This window comes from Myotis davidii, unplaced genomic scaffold (genome assembly GCF_000327345.1).
Source record: "Myotis davidii unplaced genomic scaffold, ASM32734v1 scaffold292, whole genome shotgun sequence".
NCBI lineage: Eukaryota > Metazoa > Chordata > Mammalia > Chiroptera > Vespertilionidae > Myotis > Myotis davidii.
Genome location: NW_006285042.1, coordinates 4,113,088 through 4,138,539, shown reverse-complemented (window position 1 = coordinate 4,138,539; position 25,452 = coordinate 4,113,088). Strand labels below are relative to the sequence as shown.

Here is a 25,452-nt window from a genome sequence, read left to right as displayed (position 1 = left end):
GGCCTGCCCACAGTCTGGAAGGCAAGGTGAGTGCAGCACCCCACTCTTTGGTAAGAAAGGAATTCATCTTTGGGAGTGCATCTCTCTATACGTTTTATAGTAATTCTACCTCTAGTGTTCAAGTCTGTATTCATAAAATTGCATCCTCTTCAGTAGCAGAGCTATTTCTGTGTTAAGTATACAGTACCTTGCACATAAAGTAATAGAGTGGGAGGATTTGATGAAGAAATAAAATAATACTGAAATTTGAATAAAAATAAATCTCATCATTTGAACAGCCTTGTTTTAATATTTGTTAAATAACATTTAACCATGTCTCTATATGCCCTGCTATTCAAAACATTATGCCCTCTTTATGTATCCGTTTTTCTTTATCATTCTCTACTGGGCTGTCTGAGAAAAATAAACATTTGAGTAATTTTATCTTTGATAAACACATAGCACCCTCCTAGAAAGCCTGAATATTGCTCTATCAAAAAGTTCAATGAAACACTTTTTTTTTAACATTCGTATGTCAGCTTTTACATTTTGAGCAGCCCCAGTGGGTCCTCAAGTACCACTAATGCTGAGAGACAGGCAACGCCTTGGCCTGGTTCTCTAGGCTGACGCCTCTCACCAGCGATGTTCCCGTGAGGCCTTCCAGAAGATCCAACAGTTTCCTTCCATCTTTGAGGTCTGTGAACATATCACTGATGGGCGGTTTCCCACTCTGCATAAGAAACAGTAAAATACCACTTAATTCAGCAGCAAAAATTCATACATGCCTGGCAGGCAAAGGAATGGTTTATTTTTTCTAATGATCAGCTGACTATACAACTTTGCCTTGTATCAAAAGAATAAACACAAACACAGAGAACGTTGAGATCTTATCGCAAATGTTGTGAGCTGAAGGATTTAAATTGCATTATTTCTTAGAAAGGGAGCAAATAAAGCTTTGGTAGATGTCAATACACCTTGACGATGGTATATAGTGTCCTGAGAAGGAATAATAAGAAGATATAGTAAAAATATAAGTGAGTCTCCAAACACCTGGGTACAGAGGCCAATGAAAAGTGTGCGGGTCCTTATTCCATCACCGCCCTTACATTCATGGTAGGAGACTGTCTTGTATTTCCATTATGGGAGCATGAATTTCAGCTCTTGGGTGCTAGGTCTGTATTTCTAGCAATTTCATTTCTGAATGATTAACATGCTTTGGGCTCTGTGTGGAAGTTCAATATCGGTTCAGTGTTTTCAATAATAAAGCTTATAGAATTCTTAAAAGCTCTTCCTCTCATCCCTGACTGATAAATAGCATCAGCTTCCCCGAGAAACAGGCTCTGGTGTTTGAACCAGGAGATGCCACCCCATCCCAGGCGCATCCCATCCTGACTGTCTGTGTGATCAGACGAGTTGTGTGCCGCGGGACGATCACCACACAGAAAATCAGGAAGCTCAGCCTTAATCCCAGTTTGACCATTAATTTGCTGGTGAATCTAAGTCAGCTATTGAACCTGTTTCTGAGTCACAGATTATAGTAAAGATCAAATAATTTATACTACGTGAAGATGTGCCGAAAACTACAAAGTCCACTGTAGTAAATACTGTGTCATTCCGTCACATCAAATTACTCCCTAATAAAAAATTTTCAGAGATTAATCGTCCTACATCCTTTCAGTAATAAAGATATTTTATAAGCAATAATTATTTTACTTTCTTCCCTTTTTACTTTAAAAAACATATACATAAAGTCATATGAGGCAAAATTTTACTCTGAGCTTGAAACGGAGGAGGAAAACGGGAGCCATCTGAGGTTTCCTGAAACTTCACATTTATCCCCTTTTCCTCTCCTCCTCATTCATTACATTCTTTAAACGAAATGTAATTCTTATTCAACAAACGATTTCTAACATGCGGCTTTTCCATATACTCTAAATACTCTAAATGAGGAGGAGTATGGCCAAGTTTTCAGCATAGAATCAGTAAAGAGTAAACTATGACTCATCTGTATGTGAAACAAAGCTGCTCTTCTCTTCCCAGTTACCATTTTTGTGAGCAGCGATGGTGGCAGGGACACATAGATTCCCTCCACTGACTGCAGTAACAAACAGATTTGCGTGATGCAGGAGACACGGTCCAGAGGCAGGAGTATCTCCGGAGGCAGAGCGAGGGGGAGTTTCCTGCACATTAAAGACCTCCTGCTGCTCTCAGGGAGAGCAAAGGGCAGAAGTGGCCTGGCCACCTGCTGCCTCTTACCTGCCCCTTCCTCCGCCAACCAAAGTGCACTGCAGCCACCTGCCACCAAATAATCAGATTCATGGGGAGGTGAACAACCTTGGTCTTAGAGCGAAGAGACAAGAATAGAGCTCACGTTCATGGGAGAAACAAATCGGGCAATCTCAGCACAGGAAGGATTGTAGGAAATTATGATGACAAGGGCAGCTAAATAATGTCCGGGCAGCATTGAACCCTTCTCAAATTCACTTTCCATGTATAAACAAGATAATATAAAACAGCATAATATAAAATAAAATACATGTAAATATCTGTCCATGTTACAACTAATTATGAATGTCCATCAATGACCTCACTGTAGACGAGAAAAGCTTCCTACCCACCGTATAACTTTGGGCAAAGTTACTTGGTTTTTCTGTGTTTATTTGCTCATCTATTAAAAAACTAAAATGACAGCCCCGGCCAGTGTGGCTCAGTTGGTTGGAGCATACGCTGTGCACTGAAAGGCTGCCGGTTCTATCCCAGTCAGGACACATAACTAGGTTGTCGGTTCAATCCTCAATGGGGGTGCATACAGGAGGCAACTGATTGATGTTTCTCTCATACATCACTGTCTCTCTCTCTCTCTCCCTCTCCCTTCCTCCCCTGCTCCCCTTCTCTCTAAAATCTGTAAAACATATCCTTGGGTGAGAATTTAAAAAACAAAAATACAACTAAGATGACAGAAATTCAATAAGCAATGTTGTCATTCATCTCATAAACTCTTAACTTTAACATTTCTACTGTCATAAAAGTGCCATAAAATTTCAACAATGTCCGAAAAGATGGATAAAACAAATAAGCACTTCTTCATCCCAAGAAGGAATGTAAAAGCAAGCTCTGAACCCGAGTACATGGTAGTGTCAATTCATAGACAACTATCTTCCAGGTCCTGAATTCACGAAGGGATACATCCCATTCAAAACTAAGGAATGTGCTGATACAAGGGCACGCCTCTGCTTTAGGTATGCACCATGGGATGGCGTAATTCTGCAGAACACTCACTGGATTCCTCCTTAAGCTCCACTGCTGCTCAATGGTGAAGTGGGAGGTGTTAATTAAGAGGTAGCATTATTTTTTCTGAATGAGACACTCTTTTCATCTCTCTCGTATCCCATTCATTCATTCATCTACTAAGCAACAAATTTTGAGAATGTTTCCCTGTGGAGCATTCTGTTGAAACAAAGATGACTGAGACCCAATCCTGCCTTTCTAGAAGCCACTCACTCAGACAAGGGCAGCCAATGCCTTTATTTTCTTTAAAAACACAAACTGTACCGTAACAACTCTTTCTTTATTCTGTTTCAAATTTTCAGACAAATATTGATGGCAATCAATAAGAAATATGCTTTGTGCTGTCCCCTTATCCTAACACTTTCTCGCCCCACCCCCAAGGATGGTACTATCAGTGTGTACTCACTCCCATCTGTTACCTTCAGAAGGACCACGTGCAGGACAGCCAAAGAGGACAAAATACAGCCTGTGAATCTCCTCCCAGAAAACGTACCAACGCTTATACACATCCAAAACTATGGTTCAAAATTACACAAAAGCACAGCCATATGGTCAACCAATACATAATACTACATATCCCCGACAAACACAATTTGTCCCAGATGTGGATTGGAAAAAAAAACAGCCTAAGCCCAACAGGAAGTTCTGCCTACAACCCGGAGAGTAACCGCTGCAGGCGTGGTGATTCGGTGCACTGTGCCCTATGGCAGGGGTCAGAAAATGTCTTTTGTAAAGGTCCAGTGAGGACCCAGATTAGGTGCTGCTGGCCAGGGGGTTGGTCTCTACTGAAACCTTTCTATCCAGTTGTAATGTGAAAACAGCCACAGTCATTACATAAACAAATAAGCTGGTCGGAATGATGACTGGGTTCCAATAAAACTTTATTTGTGCATTCTGAAATTTGAATTTCATATAATGTCTATGTGTCACAAAATATTTATTCTTCTTCTGATTTTTCACAAAAAAAATGTAAAAATGAAAAAAACAAATTTAGCTCGTGGGCCAGACCAAAACAGAGAGTGGAAGCAAGCAATGTTCTTCAACATAGTAAAAGCAATCACTCAGACACGTTCTAAGAGATTTACAGAGACTTAGATGTACTATTTACTTGCAGTATTTGTTTCTTTATAATAGTATTTTAAGGTAAGGAAACTGAGACACAGAGGTGACATGACGACTGAGAGACAGAACCTGGATGGGATAACACAGGATTCGGTTCCGAATCCAGGTCCTCAAAGTCTGTGCTAAATTGTAACTAAAATTATGAGGTCACAAAACTGCAACATACAGAGAAGGAAGTACTTAATCAGTTGTGAGCAGAGAACAGAGGAAGTTACGTGCCATGACTTCCCAAAGAGGGCAACATTTAAATGAACTCAAGCTCATGGCTTTCAAGCAGAGCTGGTGCTTTCACAGGCTCTAACGCGGGACCCGCCCTGAGAAACAGTTTGGGAATGTCAGAAGTCATCGTTTAATGAAAATAAAAGCATTCTTCCAGACAGTTAACCTCTTATTTAGATTTTAGGTTCTTTACAAAGACATATTTGCAGAGATTTCTCTGACAGAGAGAACAGTTTAATAATTCAATCAGACAAATATTTGGCGAAAACCCCCTTTGTGCCTGGTCTTGCAGAAATGCCAAGTTCAGGTCGCCCTCCCCGTTCATATGACAGGGTTTCCATAGTTTTCCAATAAACACAAAGTAATAGAAACAATCTTGAACTTGGAGCACAGACAAGCCTTGAGTCACATTTAACCTTAAAAAATAAAAATAAAAAAGGCAACAACACTATATAATTCCAGAGACAGAAGCTGCAAGTGACCAACTCTGGTTGCCCACCCCTCTGGTCCCCGTTTTCCCTGTATTTCTTTGCACTCTCTTTATGCCAAATTAAGTAAACTGATGCAATTCAGGTTCCTCACAATTATAAAATGTGTAGCTTAACCAATAAGATGAAGACTGTATGATCTAGTGAAAGAATGAAAACAGCATGGCTTTTGACTGAAAGCAGAATGAGTTCAGTGAAATGCCTAAAGTCTTTAAATACCTTGACAACGGAAAACTAGCAAGATGTGTTATAGTCACTTAAAGAATCAGAGAGTACAGGGCTTAATTTTTAATTCATCCTTAAAAATTCATGGTGGTCACCACAAGATCTTAAGGTTCCACTTAGAAGCTTGTTTGGAAGGAGATAGGGAGAGAAGAAAAGGAAGGAGAAAGAGGGGAACAAGAGAAGCAAATGGCTCAGGTGACAGACTAACACCACATTACCTCCAGAGCAACGATCTATACTGTATTCACAGAGGAATCAAACCAATGAATGTGCATGTACCTTAAAAATGACGGTATGCTATAAAACACAAGCTACACCACATAGTCTTTCAGAGCATCAGGAGTCATACAGCAAGTAACAGAACTGTTACCTTGATTTTGATAAGCAAAGTCACTGAGATAGTGCTCATAAAACTGCAATGGTAAGGAGCCATATGTGGGCTCACACAGCTGCTGGCTGACTTAACCCCAATTCCACATGCACATCAGGCAAGGTCTGTAGGCAGACTAAATAGACAACACAGCTGATTCCACGTATGCACACCTGGCAAAGCAGTGGAGAAGTTTGAAGAATGTGGTTCCTAAGAAGATGGGCTTCCATGGCACCAGGGCGAGGCATTGGTTATGGCATTGACAACGGTAGCGTAAAGGTAAATAAAGTGCCACTTTCTTTGTTTACCACAGGAGAGGCAGCTGCCTGCCCCTTCATTTACCTTAGAGTGTCCGTTTAAAAACATTAGGTTACCCAAAATTTTGAAAATATTTATTTGAAAAAATATATGTATCCCTATGTTCATGGCAGCATTATACACAGTGGACAGAACATGGAAACAAGTGAAGTGTCCTTTGATAGATGATTGGATAAAGAAAATGTGGTGCATATGTACAATGGAATACTACTCGGCCATAAGAAAGAATGAAACTGCCATTTGCGACAACATGTATCGATCTTGAGAATCTAAGCAAAGTAAGTCATACAGAAAAAGTTAGGAACCATATGATTTCACTCACATGTGAGATATTAACCTGAAAGCCACAAAAAAACACACAAGACCAACAAAAAACTCATAGACAGAGACAAGTTTATTGTGGTTACAAGAGGGAAAGGGGGTGGGAGGGAGGCAGAAAAGGGCAAAGGGCATCAAATATATGTTGACAGAAGAACACTTGGCTTTAGATGGTGAACACACAATACAATACACAGGTGATGTATTATAGAATTGTCTATCCGAAAACTATATAATTTGTTAACCAATGTCACCCCAATAAATTTAATAACATTTTTAAATGGTAAAAAAAAAATAAAACATAATAGGCCCAATTTTTTGATCAGGGATTAAATTGCCTCTAAGCTTCCAATGCAAGATAACAAACATCTGAACACTCGCTCAGGAGGTAGACGAGAGACCTCACAAGGTGCATCCATTTGTCCCTCCAGGAGATGAGCGCCCACTGCTCTTTCTTCTACTTTACCATATATTCATGTGAAATTCTGTCCAGACTTTCTAGTCTTTTGCCACTGCCTGCATGCAACTAGTCTGAATTGCATATTCAATAATAAATTGTGTTTTCCTTATATTCTATATTGAATAAAGGCCTTTCTGTTAGCAGGTTTGTTTTTTAATTTCCCTAACAAGGAAAACAATAACATTGTCCCCAGCACCCCAGTAAGGCTCCCCTCATAGTTAGTGGTGGCTGGCTACCTGTAGCAATTGCAGCTTCTTAGGCCAGGTACAACTGGAAATGGGCCCAGTGCCCCCTAGTTCTGTTAAACAGAAAAAGCTACTTTCCCTCAAAACCACCTCTCTTCACCAATCCTCTCTTTATAGCTCACTGGCCCACACTGGCTTAGGCCTACCCACCCAGGCTTATACTTTAAGATCGCTCTAGCCCAGCCGTGGGCAAACTACGGCCTGCGGGCCGGATCCGGCCCGTTTGAAATGAATAAAACTATTGAAAAAAAAAGACCATACCCTTTTATGTAATGATGTTTACTTTGAATTTATATTAGTTCACACAAACACTCCATCCATGCTTTTGTTCCGGCCCTCCAGTCCAGTTTAAGAACCCATTGTGGCCCTCGAGTCAAAAAGTTTGCCCACCCCTGCTCTAGCCACTCTGTAGAAAGTGGAAGGAAGGGAATGGATAAGGTGAAGCATGGAAAGGAAGAACCACATGATAGGCTAATACAGTGATCCGTATGTTCAGAAATAATTTTCCAAGAAAATAATTATTTTTGTTTGCAGGAGACAGAATATACATTTGGCCATTCAGGAGTTGAATCTCCAGGCACACCTGAGAGGCAGCAGCAGAAGATGCAGGAGCCTGTGGGAGAGGCCCAGGCGTCAGAGGACAGGGGGCTTTTCCCTCCCCATGGGAGGCCTCCAGCAGAGACGGGGTCCTTCCTCAGGCCTAAAATGCCTGCATTGGATGTAACCAGCAGGAGGACTGGAAGAGCTGGGGCAGGATGGACCTGAGAGTTAAAGGGCAAGGACCACTTAACCTGGCATTTACCCAAAGCTGGCCCTGGGTGGTGTCAGGAGAGAGTACAGTGATCCTGGAGGGGAAGAGTGGGTGAAATTGGGGGAGAGGCTGAATAGAAGAACACAAGTAGATGGCTCTGCTTACTGCTTTCTAGGTGAAGGGTGAAAAGGCATTTCCTCTTAGCAGATTAATCCAAAACTTGATCATTAATTACAAAGATTCAGCCTATAATACCAAATGTATTTCACAACTATAAATACGAATAGGCTCAGTCAAAATCATTTATTAAGTACGCAAGATGTACAAAATGCAGCTTGTTAAATAATATTTAATTTTTTATTTTTTTATTTAATTATTTACTTAGGTATTTATTTTAGTTTCATCAGAGTAACCAGGTGAAAGTGACTTTTGCAAGTGTAATGTTTGGAACCAACCAACAAACAAATAAAAATCAAACAGAATGAAAACAAAACAAGCAAACTTATATAATATAGCCAAAACCTATCTGGAAGCTGTTTAGGAATGTGGAATACATTTTATTATTTGCTTTTGTGAGGTATTGGTGAGTAGACATAAACTGAAACTTCTTAAGAGGCCACTTGAATGGTTATGGTCCTTAAAACACTTAGCTGAGTGTTTCATATGCCACACACATATTCATGAAAATAAATCAATGGTAGACCCAGTGTGTAACCATGGAGCTCAAGTCTCTACTGGAAATGCTATTTACTGTCACACAAGGAAGCCTGGACAGTCTCCTTAATGAGAATTTTAAAAAGGCTTAAACGCCTGCAGGATGCTTTTGTTGCTCCCTCCTGTACAAACCTCCCTACACATCTTTTCCCAATTCTATTTTTATGACTATCAACTTCTAAGATGAAAAAAGGAGAAAATGATAGGCCACTAACAGCAACGTCCCACTGTCTCCAAAAGGAACACATTTGAATAGCTCTTCACGTTGAAACCTATAAAAAAAAATGCTCCAGATTTCCCCCTTTTCTGTCCTATCTATTTAAATGTCAAGTTTGGAATAGTAACTAAGTGAAAACTTGGCTCACCTTTGTTTTCAAAAGGGGAAAAGCAGAAATATGCCCAACTCAAGTTCAGCATTTTTAAGTTTGCACATTTCTACCTCTAACCTTTATGTGTTAAACCTTTTTTTGAGAATCGCCTCACTAAACCGATAAAAGAGCTTCAGCAATTTGTACGTCTCAGCTCTGCCAGATGAGAAGCTCTGAAAGTCATCCAAAGAAAATGCAGGCTTAAAGTCAGAACACATTTCCCAACAGTGAAGCAACAAGGCTGGTCCCTCAGGAGACCAGCCCACTAACAAACCGAAGGCTCTTCAAATTAGAGGGAACAAAACACTCACGTTTTACCCACCAGAAAATGGAATCAAGTGGGCTTACTGAGCCAATGCTTTCTTCTTCCATTTCTGTTTTAAAATATGTATAATAGCACAGGCCAAGGATGCCACCAGTTTGGGGTACCTGATAGGGTTTTAATTTAGCATTTCTAATTATAATCTTCCATAATGTTTCACAATAATGCCTCTTTATTTCTTAGCAATATGAGGCAAGTAATTATGATCAAGTGTGTCTCATAGCTAGAGGAATAAAAACTAAAAGACCTGAAAAAATTGGCTAATATTCTGCCAGAGGTCAGAAATAAATGAGCCGCATATCCAGCAAGAAGTGCTTAATTTCCTAACTCTTAGCTCCTTTCAATAATCATCTTCTTCTGAGCTTTACATAACTTGTCAAAATCCAACAACCATACGTTTTTCTATACTGTGTGACTTCTCAGGATAACCAAACTCCAAAGCACTGTGTACTCGGTGAGATATTAACAAGGACTTACAGCAAATGCTGTGAATGCTGCCTTAGTGATCATATTTCTTTTATATAGTTAAAAATTGAAATATGGTTTTAGTTCCATAGTAGTCAGTATTCTCAAGCTCTTTTCCAAATCTCTTTTATCAAGGAATAAATTAAGCCAGTTTTATGTTTTAAAACTCATTTTCTTCACTCTAAATTTATAGGTAGATCCTATTTGAAGACTCCTACCCAATAGACAAGGAAATTAAATCCAAATGGTGATTTAATAAATTTTGCAGCACATGTCCAAGAAACCAGGTAAATATCAAACAGATATTTTGAAACCTTTGCATAGTTGGATTTGTTTGTTTTTGTGAATAAATGCAGCAAAATCCCCGAAGCATTCAAATCCATGAAATAACACAGTTTATGCCAATTTGCTCTCATTTCCACCCTCCTATCTCTTTCCAATCAACTTCTAACTGGTTTATGGATATATAGTATTAGGCATTTAAATGTGTGTTTCAGTCACTGCCATTCATTTACTTATTACGTCTGTAAGTACCCACTGGATGCTTGCGGAGTGCCTGAAGTTGTTTCAGTGAACAAAACAGACAACCCTGCCACCCATGGAACATACCACCGTCTAGGAGAGGAGAGACAAATACCTTCAGATACAATTATTTAAATTACAATTATGATGAGTGCTTCAAAAGGTAACACTTTAAGAGTATAGAGCCTACCCACCCTACTTCGGGAGCTCAGAAAGTGTCCTGAGTAAGTGACACTTAAGCTCAGGCAAGGAAGAGTAGCAGTTGGTCAGGAAATGATGGAGGAAGGAGTTGTGTACAAGCCATGGGAAGACCCTGGGTGGGGGGGACACAGACTATGTGGCTAGAGCATAATTAGGGGGCAAGAGTAGAATAAAATGAAATAAGGAGTAAACTGGGAGAGAAGGGCTAACTATTTAGGGCCTTAAAAACCGAATACAAACAATGAGCAGCCATTGAAAGATTTTACTGAAAAAAAAAGAGATTATTAGGCTTACACTGTAAGCTCACTCCAGCTACTCTGTAGAAAGTGAAAGGAAGGAGATGGATAAAGTGAAGCATGGAAAGGAAGAAGCAGTTGGCAATGTATTACAGTGGTCTGTGTGTTCAGGGATAATTTTTTTAAAATAGGTAAAGTTGTGGATTTCATTCAAATGTAGTATTAACATGTGTCAAAGACTTAACTCATTAATTAATGAGGGGACCAGTAAGGTGTTAAAACTGGTTCAAAGTAGAATTCAAAATGCCATATGTTTATGTAAAGGAAAGGTGAAATAAATTTTTAATAGGTGAAAAACAGGTCTCTCCAGGAGGCAATAATCAATTGCATCCCAAGCTACTTTACATTTTTATGAATATGTATCATCTGCATGACTATCTACAAGTCACAGAGTTGCAGAGCAACTCAAAAATAATGGAAGGTAGATAACCCAGATAGATTAGCTGGCAGGGCTCCCACTAATCTTTTCTGCCAATCTTAAAAGTCTTTCACAGATTTGCCTAACTCAGATAACACTGACTTGGATAAAGATGGAGAGGAAGAGACAATGTTGAATATATAGGGTACTGGAATCAACAAAGACTTAACATTCAAAACTTTGGACGGGGAGGAAGCCACAAAGTTTTTAATGTTTGGAGAAGGAGTTTAAAGCAAATTCCTAAATGGCAGAAATTGCCATCAGGGTCTGTTGGATTTCCTACCACATGGGACTGGCCCTATTTCTCCAGAGCAGCCCACACCACAGGAAAGCAGCGGACTTGATCAAGAATTCTATTTTAAAGTTCACCATGATATACCAAAGGGCATGGATAAAGTAAGAGTGACATACAATTCATCCCCTTCAACAGGATTTTTTCTTTGTGCTAGCTTCTCGATTACCTAGTGACACCATGCTCAAATACAACCTGACACCAGCTCTGCGGGAGTTAGGCCGAGCAAGGAGTCTATGGGAATCTCCCAGTCTGTTCCTTTCCTGGTCACCAGCATGGAAGCAGTCAGACTTATGGACTTAAGACAGCCAGAAGAAACAAATCTACACTAATAAAAGAGAAACATGGTAATTGGCATAGGACCGCTACCCTTTTCATTGGCTAATCAGCGAGATATGCAAATTAACTATCAGCCAAGATGGCGGCCAGCAGCCAGGCAGCTTCAAACTAACATGAGGCTTGCTTGCCTCAGTGACGGAGGAAACCAACGTTCCCCACCTGCGACTGCAGGCCTCTGAGCCTACAGTTTCAAACATTGTAACGAAGCCCTCCAGACTTCAGCCAGCAGATTCACAACATTGTATGCAAAGACCAGAAACCTACTTTCAGCAGCGGAGGCCTAAGAGCTAGAGCCAAGCCTCAAGCTAAAGCTGACCCAGAATTAAAAAAAAAAAAAAAGGAAAAAAGGAGAGTTTGGGAGTTCAGTCACCCCCACCCTGAAAACAGCCCTCAGCCCTCACCCAGACTTGGCCAGGCACCCCAGTGGGGACCCCCACCCTGATCCAGGACACCCTTCAGGGCAAACGAGCTGGCACCCACCCATGCACCAGGCCTCTACCCGAGATAGTAAAAGGGTAATATGCCTCCCAGCACCGGGATCAGCGGAGCCGAGAGGTCTCCCGGCACCGGGATTAGCATGACAGGAGGCAACACCCAAACACCCTGATCAGCCCTGCTCTGTGTGTGACGGGGTAGAGCCATAACCTCCCCATCGGCCCTGCCCTGAGTGTGAGAGTGGCGGCGCTCCAACCCCCTGATCAGCCCTGCTCTGTGGGTGATAGAGGGTGGCGCCCCAACCCACTGATCCGCCCTGCTCTGTGTGTGACAGGGGGCAGCGCCCCAACCCCCGGATTGGCCCTGCTCTGTGTATGACAGGGGGTCGCGCTGCAACCTCCCCATCAACCCTGCCTTGAGTGTGACAGGGGGTGGTGCCCCAACTCCCCAATCGGCCCTGCTCTGAGCCCGACCAGGGGCTGCACCTAGGGATTGGGCCTGCCCTCTGCCACGTGGGAGCAGGCCTAAGCCAGCAGGTCGTTATCTCCCGAGGGGTCCCAGACTGCTAGAGGGCACAGGCCAGGCTGAGGGACACCCCCTCCCCCGCCCAGTGCACAAATTTTTGTGCACCGAGCCTCTAGTAAAAAAATAAAAAAATAAAAAATAAGTATATAGTATATGAAGTTTAACATATTCCTCTACTTCATTATATCCAAATATTCATAATTTATTTGATACATTTGTTCTAGACGCATCCAAATTTCTTTTTTGACATCTATTTCTTATTAGAAGTAATCTAAAAGAAATTGTTTCCAGGATCAGCTCAACTTTTAATACTGTTTCTCCAAATAAAACAAGCTTTTAACTTCCGTGTCAGTTTAACATAACTTCAACTTTTACTGCGTGGTAACATTACTTGGGCTTTTCATTGTCCTGGCAATACTTACAAGCCTCCTGGAACAAATGATTTGCATGGGACTAAAAGCCCTGATCTAATGTTACAAAATAATATATACACTTAAAATAATATATACACTTAAAATTATAAGTGTGAAATTTTAAATATCAAGTTCATAAAATCATCTATCCTGAGACCACTGGCAATCAAAGGCACCCGAAGGTTACCTATGCCTCTACAACAAAACAAATTAAAATTTACCAAAAAAAAAAAAATACCTCTGTCTGCTTTAGAATAATCCTACACAGAAAACCACCAACTGTGCAAGCACTTCTATATGCTTGACCTTTCTGTCAATGTCAGACAGTTTTCACGCTCCTTACATTCTCAGAGGCAAGATAAATTTCCCTCAACAAAAAATTTGCAAAACCTAAAAATTCATTGCAATCAAATAACCAACTTTAAGCATTGGGATGTGGAACAATTTTTATCTGCACTGCTATTCAAAGTAATCTTAAAACACTTTCATTTTGTTTCAAAGATACAGCAATGTTTATTTTCCTAACCTCTGCAACCTTCCCAAGTAGAAATTTTTTTTAAAAAAATAACTCAATTAAAATAGCTTTCATACTATTTTAAATACCATAATGGCATTTCTCTGAGAAAGGTTTATTTTTCATCTTGCTATAGTGTCATCTTACAACCCACTAACCTGAAAATTTCCCTCTCATCTCAGACTCAGAGAACAAAATTCCAGTAGCCCCTGGATTACCCAGAGGCCCCAGGAGGAAACCAGTTCAATAACCAATGGATAACTCTATTAGGACAAGTTTAAAAAATAGTGTTGCGATTCCTCTCTTCAGCTTACTCTGCCCCTGAGCAAAATATAAATCAAAACCTTGATTATAATCCAAGTGGTAAGAAATACTGGGAAAGAATACAACTTTGGGGGAAAAATTGAAGAAGTTCACAAGAAAAGAACATGGTAGGTAAGCATTATTAGCCACAACCAGTGTAAAACTCCCTAAACTTTTCTGCACAGGATAGAACGGCTGCCTGAATGATAACAACTTGATCCTAACCAGGCAAAATTATATCACCTTTTTAGTTAAGTGAACACAAAATCTTCCCAATGATATACTCATTTCCTAAATGTACCCAGGATTCAGAGAGGCAAAAGGAGCAAACTACTGGCTTAATGTCCAGAGACTGCCAGGTGAAAATAAAGAGCCATTTGCACCCTGAACTATTTATACCAGAATTTCCACTTCAACCTATCTTAGAAGTGAATAAAAGAAGAATATGTGTATCTATATATTTTTTGTTAGATCACATTTCATGGGGAAAATTCACTGTACTTCCCACTAAGCTCCATCAATCAGAATGAAGCATTTGAATCATCAGAAGGTTTTGGAAAGTCTTGGTTACCTTTGAAAAGCGAGCATTTATCCATTTGGTAAAGGTTTTCTTCTGCACGTCATTGTGTTCATCTGTGGGAGGGAAAAAGAGAGAGAAGGGAAAAGTATGAGACACTGGACCTTTTGTAAGCATGCTATACTAGATCATCTCTATCCCAGAGAGTTTTAAATGGTGCTACTGGTAGATTCCATGAGACACACGATCCCCAGCTAATGAAGAATGTCATGGCTGACGACCAGCATTTATGGAGCCCGCTAACACATTTATGCAGCACAGGGAAGCTCAGGCGCCTTTCCCAAGCATCGGTATATTGCCAGCAGCCATTAAATCCACATTTGTAGGATAGAACTATCATATGCAATACAGACTTGCATTTTAAGTAATATTTCAGCATAATAAAAATGTCAGCATGTTCAAAACAAAAATCGAAAATATCCATTAAAAACTAAGAAATTCATTATTTCCCTCCTTTTCATATGAGTTCTATGCCTTCCAGAACAAAAACTAGTTCAAGGTTTAGTATGAGTATAGTATAAGGTTTATAGTCAATTTCATACCCTATTTCCTGTAGAAAGAATGACATGGCAAGATTTGAATGATCTTGTTCCATAAATATGATCTATATATTTTGCAAGTAGAGAAATCAGTATTTTTTAAAAATAATTACAAATTCATTTTTCAAGGCACAAATGAAAATTGACCTTAAAAAACTAAAGCATCCTGAACTTCTTGAGATGGGCAGGGTTATTTAGTTGGCTATAAGGAGGCCTGGCAGTATAACAAATAGATCAAAGGGCTTTAGAACCAAATAGACCACATCCCAATGTACTAGCCTGTGGCCTTGGGTAAGTCATTTAAGGGCTCCTGGCCTCTAAACTCCCGTATGTAAAATGTGGATAAATAGCACCCAGCTCATAAGGGCACTGTGAGGATTAGTGACTACAAGTGGAAAATACTTGGCAAAGAGCTGGTGTTCAATTCTTCTTTGTTCTTGTTCTTGTTGTTAGTATAGCATATGTATGAACAAATCAGATAGACATCTATTTTACTCTTTCTGTTTCTTCTAATCATATCCTCTTCAATTGCTCACCAATACGCTAATACAACCAGCAAGAGTCATTGTTGTTTAAGTCCTACAAAGCAGTCTGTTAACAATCTCTAAGTAGTTCTGAAAGCTGCCCAAGGAGCACCTGGAACAGTGCAGAAAGCTGTTATATACACACTGCTGGTTCCACTATCGTCCATACCACCAGGCTGTGCGAGACCCACCCACACACCCCACACCCCCCCCTCCCCGCATGATAACAGCAAAATAATAAGAGAGGAGGCCCCAGTGTGCCCTGACCTCCATCTATCAATCTGAAGGGGCTTCCTCCCACCCAGACCTCCTCACTCAGCTCTAAGCATAATTTGAAATTCACCCCGACACTTCCCCATGTCTGTGGCGTCTTTGGTCCTTACTCTCTTCTGGAAGGAGAGTTTGTAATGAAAAGGTCATTCCTGGAATAAATATAGCAGCAGCTTCAGGAAAGTGCACTTCTATAGATCCATAGGGTAATTGGAGACTGACTCCGGGGCACAGAGGGGACAACTGGAGAAAAACAAAGCTGCTCTCTAAGAAACTTCTTGATGTTAATTGTGCTAAGCAGAGGCCTTCCTCCCAGAGAGGACAATGCAGTCAGCATCAGCCCCGATTGCAGGCTTTCTGCATCTGATCAATGCCACATATCAGCCATTTATTAACCTAGAGGACTTGCTTACACATTCTGAATATCCCAGCCTTGGCCATCACACTCCAGGGGGACAGAGCTCAGATTATACACAGAATATAAGGCAACCAGATACATCAACCTGCAGAGAGCCTATACCAGCCCACCAATATAAATATATTAAAATCAGTGTTCAGAGCACTTGATAAATCCAATTACTTGTCCCACTACTTTCAAAAGATTTATTTTTGTAAATGTCACCATATCTATTATTCTTTAATGCTACAAATACATATGTCATAAATATTAAATCCTGTTAATTTCATAACCTTCATACAATTTAAGGATGTTTGACCATAAAATAAGAAAAATTCTAAGGGATAATATTACTACATTGTATTTTTTTTCTTAACCTCTTTTCTAGGTATTTAGCCTTCTTATTTTCAAAAACATATTAAATTATCTAATACTATATAGGGTCCTCAACAGGTATAAAGTAGAATGAAGTACCCATCACCTTATCAAATGATAAATAAAATCTTTCAATTTTATCAAATATAGAATGAAATCAAATTTTAAAGATTCCCACCATACAGAGACATTTATAAAAATCAATGAGGTAATGTTTCTATGATAGTCTTTGATCTTTGAGTCCAATATAAAATAAAATATTGGCTTGTAAAAGATAACCAAATCCAAACATTTCAAAAACACTCCAAAATTCATCAAAATTCTTTACTATTAATTTTTGTGGTATAGTTAAAGAGGAAAAAAGGATTCATATTTCATATTTCAATAAGCCTTAAGTTCACATTTTACTCTTTATGCGCACACACACACACACACACACACACACACACACCCCAGACAGGAATTCAGTAAAGTACAGGAATAAGCCTGCAGCTTTTCGATTATGAGATTAAAAATGTAACAGCTTTGGAACACTTGGTAGTATAGAACTGCCCTCCACACCACAACAATTATGACCTTGGCCCAGGTCTCTGTAACAGGGAGGTGAAAATATACTAGCAAAGTGGTAGCAAGACATCTCAAAATCTAAGTCATGCTATTCTGATCAATCATTTTGCCTTCCTAGAAATTTATACAGAACTCCAAAAGTCTCGAATTCTGTTAACTCTCCATTATCAAGTCAATTAGTTAACTTACATATGACTATATTCGTTATATATGAATTAAATGAGTGAGTATAATTTACAGTCTAAATATATTCTTTCTGGTTCCCGAACTAGTATTTTCTTTAGATTTGGAGTTTAGAAACACATTTAGTTTCTGAAAACCTTTCCTGCCTCAGTAAATCTTACCCATTAATGACCTTTCTCCATTAGAGGGACAAACACGGCACTGAATTAGAAGAAAAATGTGTTAAATCCCTTAAGGCTGATTTTCCAAATTCTTCCTCTAAATATTTTGCTCTTCTTAGAATGCTTTTGACATGCTCACGCAGATCCAGGGCCTTGGCTGCTGCCTAGCCTGGAATTTTATTTCTGTGATGGGTAAGAGAAACGAAGCAAGAAACATCAACAAAACTGCCTGATAAATCTTCAAAGAAACGAGTTAGAAATTTATTTCACTTCACCAGCTCAAATGCATATCAAAAATGCCTTTAGCAGAGCTTAGCAACAAATCTCAATGTAAACGCTGAACTGGAAATGGGGCAGAGAAACTAGGAGTTGCATCCCCAGGGAAACACTCACACATCTCAGGAGCACATACGCCACCATTAAAACTCTACTATTAGAGAGAAAGCATGACCCTTGTACACTTATCAAAACAAGTGAAGAGTGTCCAACTGGCTGGCAATAACCTGGGTTTCATAAGATGCAACTCTTCAGAAAAGAAGTCCTTAGAATTTAGGCCAAAAAAAAAATCTTGTTGGATGATTTCAAACTTGGATTGACTTTATGGAAGCCTCTTTCAAGAAATTTAACACAACCTAGAAAGCCAGTTTCTCATTAGCAAAAGGAGATGATTTCAGAAGCAGTGAAAGCATTTCAGACCACCCTCTTTTTCCGAGTATGTGAATCAACCCCAAAATAAATCTATTACTAAGGCTTAGTCATTCTCCTCTCCCGCTTTGTCATATCCAATTTGTTGGTCTCTGAAAAACACCAATTCATTTATTCAAACAATATGTATTAAATTGTCATACAGAAACATAAATATTATGTAAATAATCTGTAAAATACTATAAATATATAGACAAAGAAACAGAGACAAGAGGAGACAGACGGCTCAAATGCAGAGTGCTTAAATTCCTGAGTTTGTTTCAAAATCTGACATCCTCAGAGGATCTGGGGGGGAAACTTAAAATTAAAAAATGTGCTTTTCAAAGCTGTCAAACTACCTAAGTGTATAAGAAATTGTGATAACATTTCAAATTATATTTTTGTAAGTTTATTGCATTTATAATTTTAAGTTCTTAAAGATAAAAACTGCATTTAAAACAGACTTTTGCTTTACTCTGTACAAAGCAAAGAAACAGTTGATGGTCCCTTAGGGAGACGTGGAGATGGATGGAGTGAGAAGGAAGAGGAAAACGATTCACTTTTCAAATGAGAAGCTGGAACCAGGGACAAAAGTTAAAAGAATCTCACCCACATACTACGTCGCAGAGTCACAAACAGAACCTGGTCTGACCACCTCCTGAACCTGTGTTCAAAGCACATCCAAGCAAGAGAAGGTCAAAGGGAGTTTCATGGGGGAAACCAGTGTTTATAATATATATTGAAGGATAGATGAAGTTTGGTTCATGCAAAGATGGGAAGAAAGGCATTCTAGACAGATAAAGACATAATTGAATAACACCCTCTCCGTTTCAGGCTCAGACTAAATACCAGACCCTATAAAGAAGAGCAGAGTTAATAAAACATAATTATGTATCTATAAAAAAACACAGAGGACTGTAACATATAATGATGTCAAGACAATAATTCTAAAATAATCCCATCTTCAGAAAGTTTTCCATCCTGAAAACAGTTGAAACCCATAAAAAGGATCAAGCGTACAGTTAGAAATATATGCTCAAAAGAATGTTCTTTTTTTTTTCTCCAAATCATTCTTTTTTTAATTCTTTATTGTTTAAAGTATTACATAAGTCTCCTTTTTCCCCCATTGACCTCTCCCTAGCCACTCCCACCTCCCAGCTCATGCCCTCGCCCCCCTATTGTCTGTGTCCATGGGACCACAGTTTTCTAATCCACTCATCTGCTGATGGGCACTTAGGCTGTTTCCAAACCTTAGCTATTGTAAATTGTGCTGCTAACATGAAGTTTGTTGCTGTGAATATAGGGGTGCATATATCCTTTCTGATTGGTATGTCTGATTTCTTGGGATATATTCCTAGAAGTGGGATTACTGGGTCAAATGGTCAAAAGAATGTCCTTATAAGACGATATAGATTCCTTGAAAATCAACCTGCTTAAGTAAACACATGCTCTGTTAACATGACCTCTGACCCATCCACCTGGCTCCCAAATTCATTACAATTATGGAGCACTTGGGTTCAAGAAAGTCCGAGCTCCACCTTGACTGAATAGACAGTTTCTATTATTCTCAGCATTGGAGGAAAATGTTTCAGCTGAGACCCAGCCTAACCCACCAGACTGCCCAACTTACTATCACGAAATCACAGAGTATAAGAGCAGGAAGGAAAATAAAGAGGCACCTCATCAACCAGATACCAGAAATGTCAGAAGCTTGCCCATAACATGCAGTTAGTTGGTGTCATAAATAAGTCAGGATTCATGCCTCTTTATCTAATACTTCTCTAGCTCCCAAAACTGTTTTTTTGTTTTGTTTTTTAAATTTTGTTTTATTGCTTAAAGTATTATAAAGAGTATTACATATGTCTCCTTTTTTTTCCCTTGACCTTCCCCCGGCCTGTGTTTTGTGTCCATTGGTTTTGCTTATGTGCATGCATACAAGTCCTTCAGTTGATCTCTTAACTCTCCCCCGCACTGCCCCTCGGCTGCAACCCTCCCCGGCCTTCCCGCTGTAGTTTGACAGTCTGTTCGATGCTGGTCTGCCTCTGTATCTCTTTTTGTTCATCAGTTTATAATGGTCTTTATTACCCATAAATGAGTGAGATCATGTGGTATTTTTCTTTCATTGACTGGCTGATTTCACTTAGCATAATGCTCTCCAGTTCCATCCATGCCGTTGCAAATGGTAAGAATTCCTTCTTTTTTACAGCAGCATAGTATTCCATTGTGTAGATGTACCACAGTTTTCTAATCCATTCATCTGCTGATGAGCACTTAGGCTGTTTCCAGATCTTCACTATGGTAAATTGTGCTGCTATGAACAAAGGGATGCATATATCCTTTCTGACTGGTGTTTCTGGTTTCTTGCCAAAACTGTTTGTAAAAATATCTTTATTCAAATATAATTCACATGTCATACAATTCAGCCATTTAAAGTTTGCAAGTCAGTTTTTGGTATTTTACATGATTACTTTTTAAAATTGTGGTAAAATATATATTACATACAATTTGTCATTATAGCCATATTAAAGTGTATAATTCAGTGGCATTGATTACATTTTGAGTGTTATGCAACCATTGCCACTATCTGTTTCCAAAACATTTTCATCCAACCAAACAGAAACTCTATAATCACTGAGTAAGAACTCTCCCCTTCCCCTTTCCCCCAGGCCTGGTAACCTCTAACCCTTCTATTTCTATGTATTTGCCTCATCTAGATATCTCATATAAGTGGAATCATATATCTGACTTCCTGTGTCTGGCTTCTTTCACTTAGTAAAATGTGTTCAAGGCTTTTCCATATTGTAACATGTGTCAGAATTTCGTTCATTTTTATGGCTGAATAAATAGTCCATTGTACATACATGCCACATTTTATTTATCCATTCATCTGTTGGTGGACACTTGGGTTGTCCTACCTTTAGGCTATTGTAAAAAACGATGCAATGACAACTGGCCTATTAGTATCTGTTCAAGTGCCTGCTTTCAGTTCTTTGCATACACTATACCTCCCAGTGGAACTGTGGGGTCATACGGCAATTCTATGTTTCGATTTTGGAGGAAATGCCAAACTGTTTATGTAGTAACTACACCCTTTTACACTTTCACCAGCAATGTACACGGGTTTCAATTTCTCCATACCCTCACTAATAATTATTTTCTTTTTATTATTATAACCATCTTAATAGGTATAAAATGATATGTTGTGGTTTGGATTTGCATTTCCCTTACCACTAATGATGTTGACCATAAGACTGAGTTTTGAAAATGCAAAAACTATTAAGCAAAACCCCCCAACCTTTGAGATATCCTGAAGATGTTCTGAACTAGTCCAACTTCAACAGCATGATACCCCAAAGTATCTAGGGTTCAGAGATGTTCTTTTTCATTTATCCTACACAATGTTGCAAAATCATTAATCTAGTACCTAAATAATTACTTTCAGAATTAGATAGATCCATTAATTTCCTGGCCATGTTCTAATTTTGAACTTTACCTATTTTCTCCTTGATGAACTCCTCAACTTGTTTAAATAAATGCATAGGAATTCAAGAGGAAATGTATTCCTACTTTTACTTTCTAGAGCTTCTAAACTTAATCTGAAGACTATCTGTAAGATTTATAGACATCTGGTAATGTTTCAAACCTCTCTGTAAATAGCTTTTAAAAAAACTATTAATGTCTTAATTATTAACCTTAGTATATGTAATGCAACTCAACTTATGGGGACAGTAATTATAAACTTGACATATAAATACTTCACTCTGGACTCTTATCCTGGAGCAAAAGAGTTTTATTACAATCAGTTGAAATGTCACAGAACAAAGAGAGGTTATTTAGGAGGAACTGAATGAGTCATCAGGATGATGAATCACTGTCATAAAAAGCCAATAGAAAACTAATTTTTTTTTAGTTATTGACAAAATTTAGACTTAGTAAATAAAACTTCTGTGAAATCTGATTCTTCACTTTATTCCTATTAGGTAAAAGTCTATTATGTTCTACAAACGCTACAGAAATCTCCAAAAAGAATGATGGCTTCATAAACAGATATCTCTAGATATATGAAAATTCATGCAAATTACTTTTCATGGGAATGGGGAACAATTTTTCGAAAGTAAAAAAACATTCCACTGATCTGACTTCAGACTTTGTCATGACAAGTTCTACTTTCCAAAATAAGAAAAAATATGTCTTTCAAGCTGTTAAATATTCAGCATTTTTTCTGAGTTTGCTTTATTTTTTCCATATTATGAAAAAATCTAAGAGATTTTTTAGATTCCTTATAATAAAACAATAAATATAAACAATAAATAGTCATTCTCAAACAAAAAGAAATCTTATAGAAAGAAACATCAAAATAAAAATAAAACACTTTCAGAACCCAAATAGCCCCCTGCACTCCTTTATAGGAATGCTAGTATTATCTATAAACCTGATGTAGAAAACCTTTAACTGTGTACCATGTGTCTTCTATAATCACAACTTTGGGTCATCACACTCAGATACAAGTATATATAGAGAGAGACTGAATACATAGATTAAATGAATGAGCAATGTAGATGCCAGTGATAACCTTCCAAAGCCAACAACTCCAGTGAATTAAGAAGTGTGGCAATACAGTTTGGCTTCCCTCCTTAGATCTACTTCAATTTAGTTATCTGTGTGTCATCAGCTAAGCAGGAGAGTCCCCAGGTAGCCCCAAGAGCAATGTGACTTCAAGGAACTCAAGGATCAAAGAAAAAGCATTTCCAGGTCATCCAGATTAGATGCTAGCAAAAGTTTAGACAATCTTAGAGGCCAGAGTATTCCCACAAACAGAACTATGAGCTATCATGACCACACCCCAACATTTGCAGAATCTCTGGAGCCAGGACTCTTCCCCTCTTTCGTTGTGTTCAGTACCCATTTCCTTCTTCTATCTGCTTTAGTTTTTTGAACATCCAAACCTCCTCCATCTTGCCTCCCTGAGTATTCTTCTTCAACATCCCTCCCTGGGCCATTCTAGAATTCTCAGCCATAAAGCCTGCCTGGCGACACCAGTCCTGGTCACCCTACAGCAATCCAAGAGCATTGGTGTCTCTTTCCACTACTTCTTTTCTTGAATGTCTTTTTGCATCTTTTATTTCTCTTCTTGAAACTTCGTGTATGATGTCTATAACAGACTTTTTAAAATATCTACAGAGAAAGGGTAATGCTGTATTTAAGTCAGTTTAAATCAGAGGCTTCAAACGTTTTGTGTTCATGAACCTCTAAAAGAATTCCCATGTATGTTTTTTTTTAAGTTGACAGCTAATATTTATGGTAAATTTAAATAGGCAAGAACATATAATTTCTAGCATATTGTTAAGGAGCTGCAAATTTAGCTCTTCAATTAATAGAAAATGTCTTCTCTATTACCTAACTGGCAAAAGCTAGTCCTCATTGTCAAACTAGTCACCTAAATCAGACTTAATTTCTGACAAGGGAAGTCTGATTTTAGTTTTCTATCTAAAAACCTTGTTAATATTTATCTCCAGGACAACAGCTCACTTCAGAATTCTCATTCTAAGATGGGTGGATGGATGGATGGAAGAATGGATGAATAAAAATGGCAGGCACAAAGCCTTGTTCCTAGATGTAATAAGGCACAGATCATTATAATAATTTTTAATGGAGTATTGTTTGTTTTGCATTCTTAAATTGCTCCCTTTCTTGGTGCCTAACAGCACTGTCATGCAGTGAGATTTGAGGAGGGTGAGAGATGGTTCTTTTTGTTGATAAATGAAGAAGGGGAATCCTGAAAGGAAAGATGGGAAGGGAGAAGGCAGGTACCTAAGATGCCTCCCCAGGTTCCTTAACCGCAGGAAAAGCTGGTCATAGGTCAACACACATATTCCAGCATGAAAACCAGGTTAAGGGCTCACAGTTGTCCCAACCTAGGACAATACTCCAGAGAAGGGGAGCTGTAATTTAATTAGAAAAGCTAAATGCCAGAGGTGGCCAATACAAGGCGTCAGCTGTCCTGTCACGATTCACACCGGAGATTTGGCTAATTAATTTAGTAAATGTGAGAAATGTGCTTTTACTGTGGTGAGAATTGGCACTGGTGAAGTTAGTGTTATTCAATGAATGCGAATTGGCTAAAATATTTCATAGACATGCTCCACCATTGATTAAAAAGAATAAAAATCTGGCGAGATGAGGAGACTAGATCCCTTAAGGCCCTGTGTCCAGCCATTGGCTAGGAGGACTCTAGTTCCTGATGCTGACTAATTCCTTTAACTAAATCCTCTCTCTAAAACAGCACTGTCCAATAGAAATACATGTGAGGCATATACATAATTTTCAAGTTTCTAGTAGCTACATTAAAGAAGAGGAATAATTAATTTTAGTAATGTGTTATTTAACCAATATATTCAAAATATTCACTTCAATACATGCCCAATGTTTTGAAAACTACGGATATCTAACATTCTCTTTTTCTTACTAAGTCAGTATTTTAAATATATTTTTTATTGATTTTTAGAGAGAGAGGAAGGGAGAGAGAGAGAGAGAGAGAGAAACACTGATGAGAGAGAAATATCGATCAGCTGCCTCCTGCAACCCAGCCATGTGCCCTGACTGGGAATCGAACCAGTGACCTCTTGGTGCCTAGAACAATGCTCAATCCACTGAGCTGTACCCACTGGGCTAAGTCAGTATTTTAAACAAAAATATTTTAAAGTTATAAAATCATTGATTCAGAAATTCTGGAGATTTATCTTAAGGAAATAATGAGACACACAAATTAAAGATTATTTAAAAGGATGTTCTTCAAAATACTCCTCATAATTGTAAGACACTATAAACAATCAAAATGTCCATCCATGGGAACTACTTAAATGTATGTTTTGTGCATAAATACAACCATTAAAATGATATTATAAGGAAGAATACTTAAAGACATAGAAAGGTTTTCCTCAATATGTACATTAAGGAATAAAAATTATGGTCACTAAAGCGTATATAGGGTATATTTATACACTGTGTACATAAATGACTAGGAAAAAAAAGAGCCAAAATATTAGTACTGTTTATTTCTAAGAAGACCCAGAGAAGATTCTTATATCCTAATTTTATTAGCTATATATTCTTATTTTTATAATAAATAAAATAGAATACTCTGTACCGTTTTTTTCTTTAAAGCACCCACCTGTAAACAGTGTATTTTTCTCCACTTGGATGTAGACAAGTAGGAGAGGAAGAGAATGTAGCAGCCAAAAGACTAAATTAAGTGAGAAAGATCT

General features: G+C 38.6%; 1 protein-coding gene across 2 annotated transcripts in view; it reads right to left on the bottom strand.

Moving 5' to 3' along the window:
• The window catches only part of UTRN (utrophin), a 461,667-nt gene that overhangs the window by 356,354 nt on the left and 79,861 nt on the right, over positions 1 to 25,452 (bottom strand). For both annotated transcript variants that reach the window (XM_015558521.1, XM_006755401.2), the window contains 2 exons: positions 14,482 to 14,543; positions 617 to 709 (listed from right to left, as the gene is read on the bottom strand). In XM_015558521.1, coding sequence (XP_015414007.1) covers positions 617 to 709; positions 14,482 to 14,543 — 155 coding nt within the window. The remainder of the gene's footprint in view (positions 1 to 616; positions 710 to 14,481; positions 14,544 to 25,452) is intronic.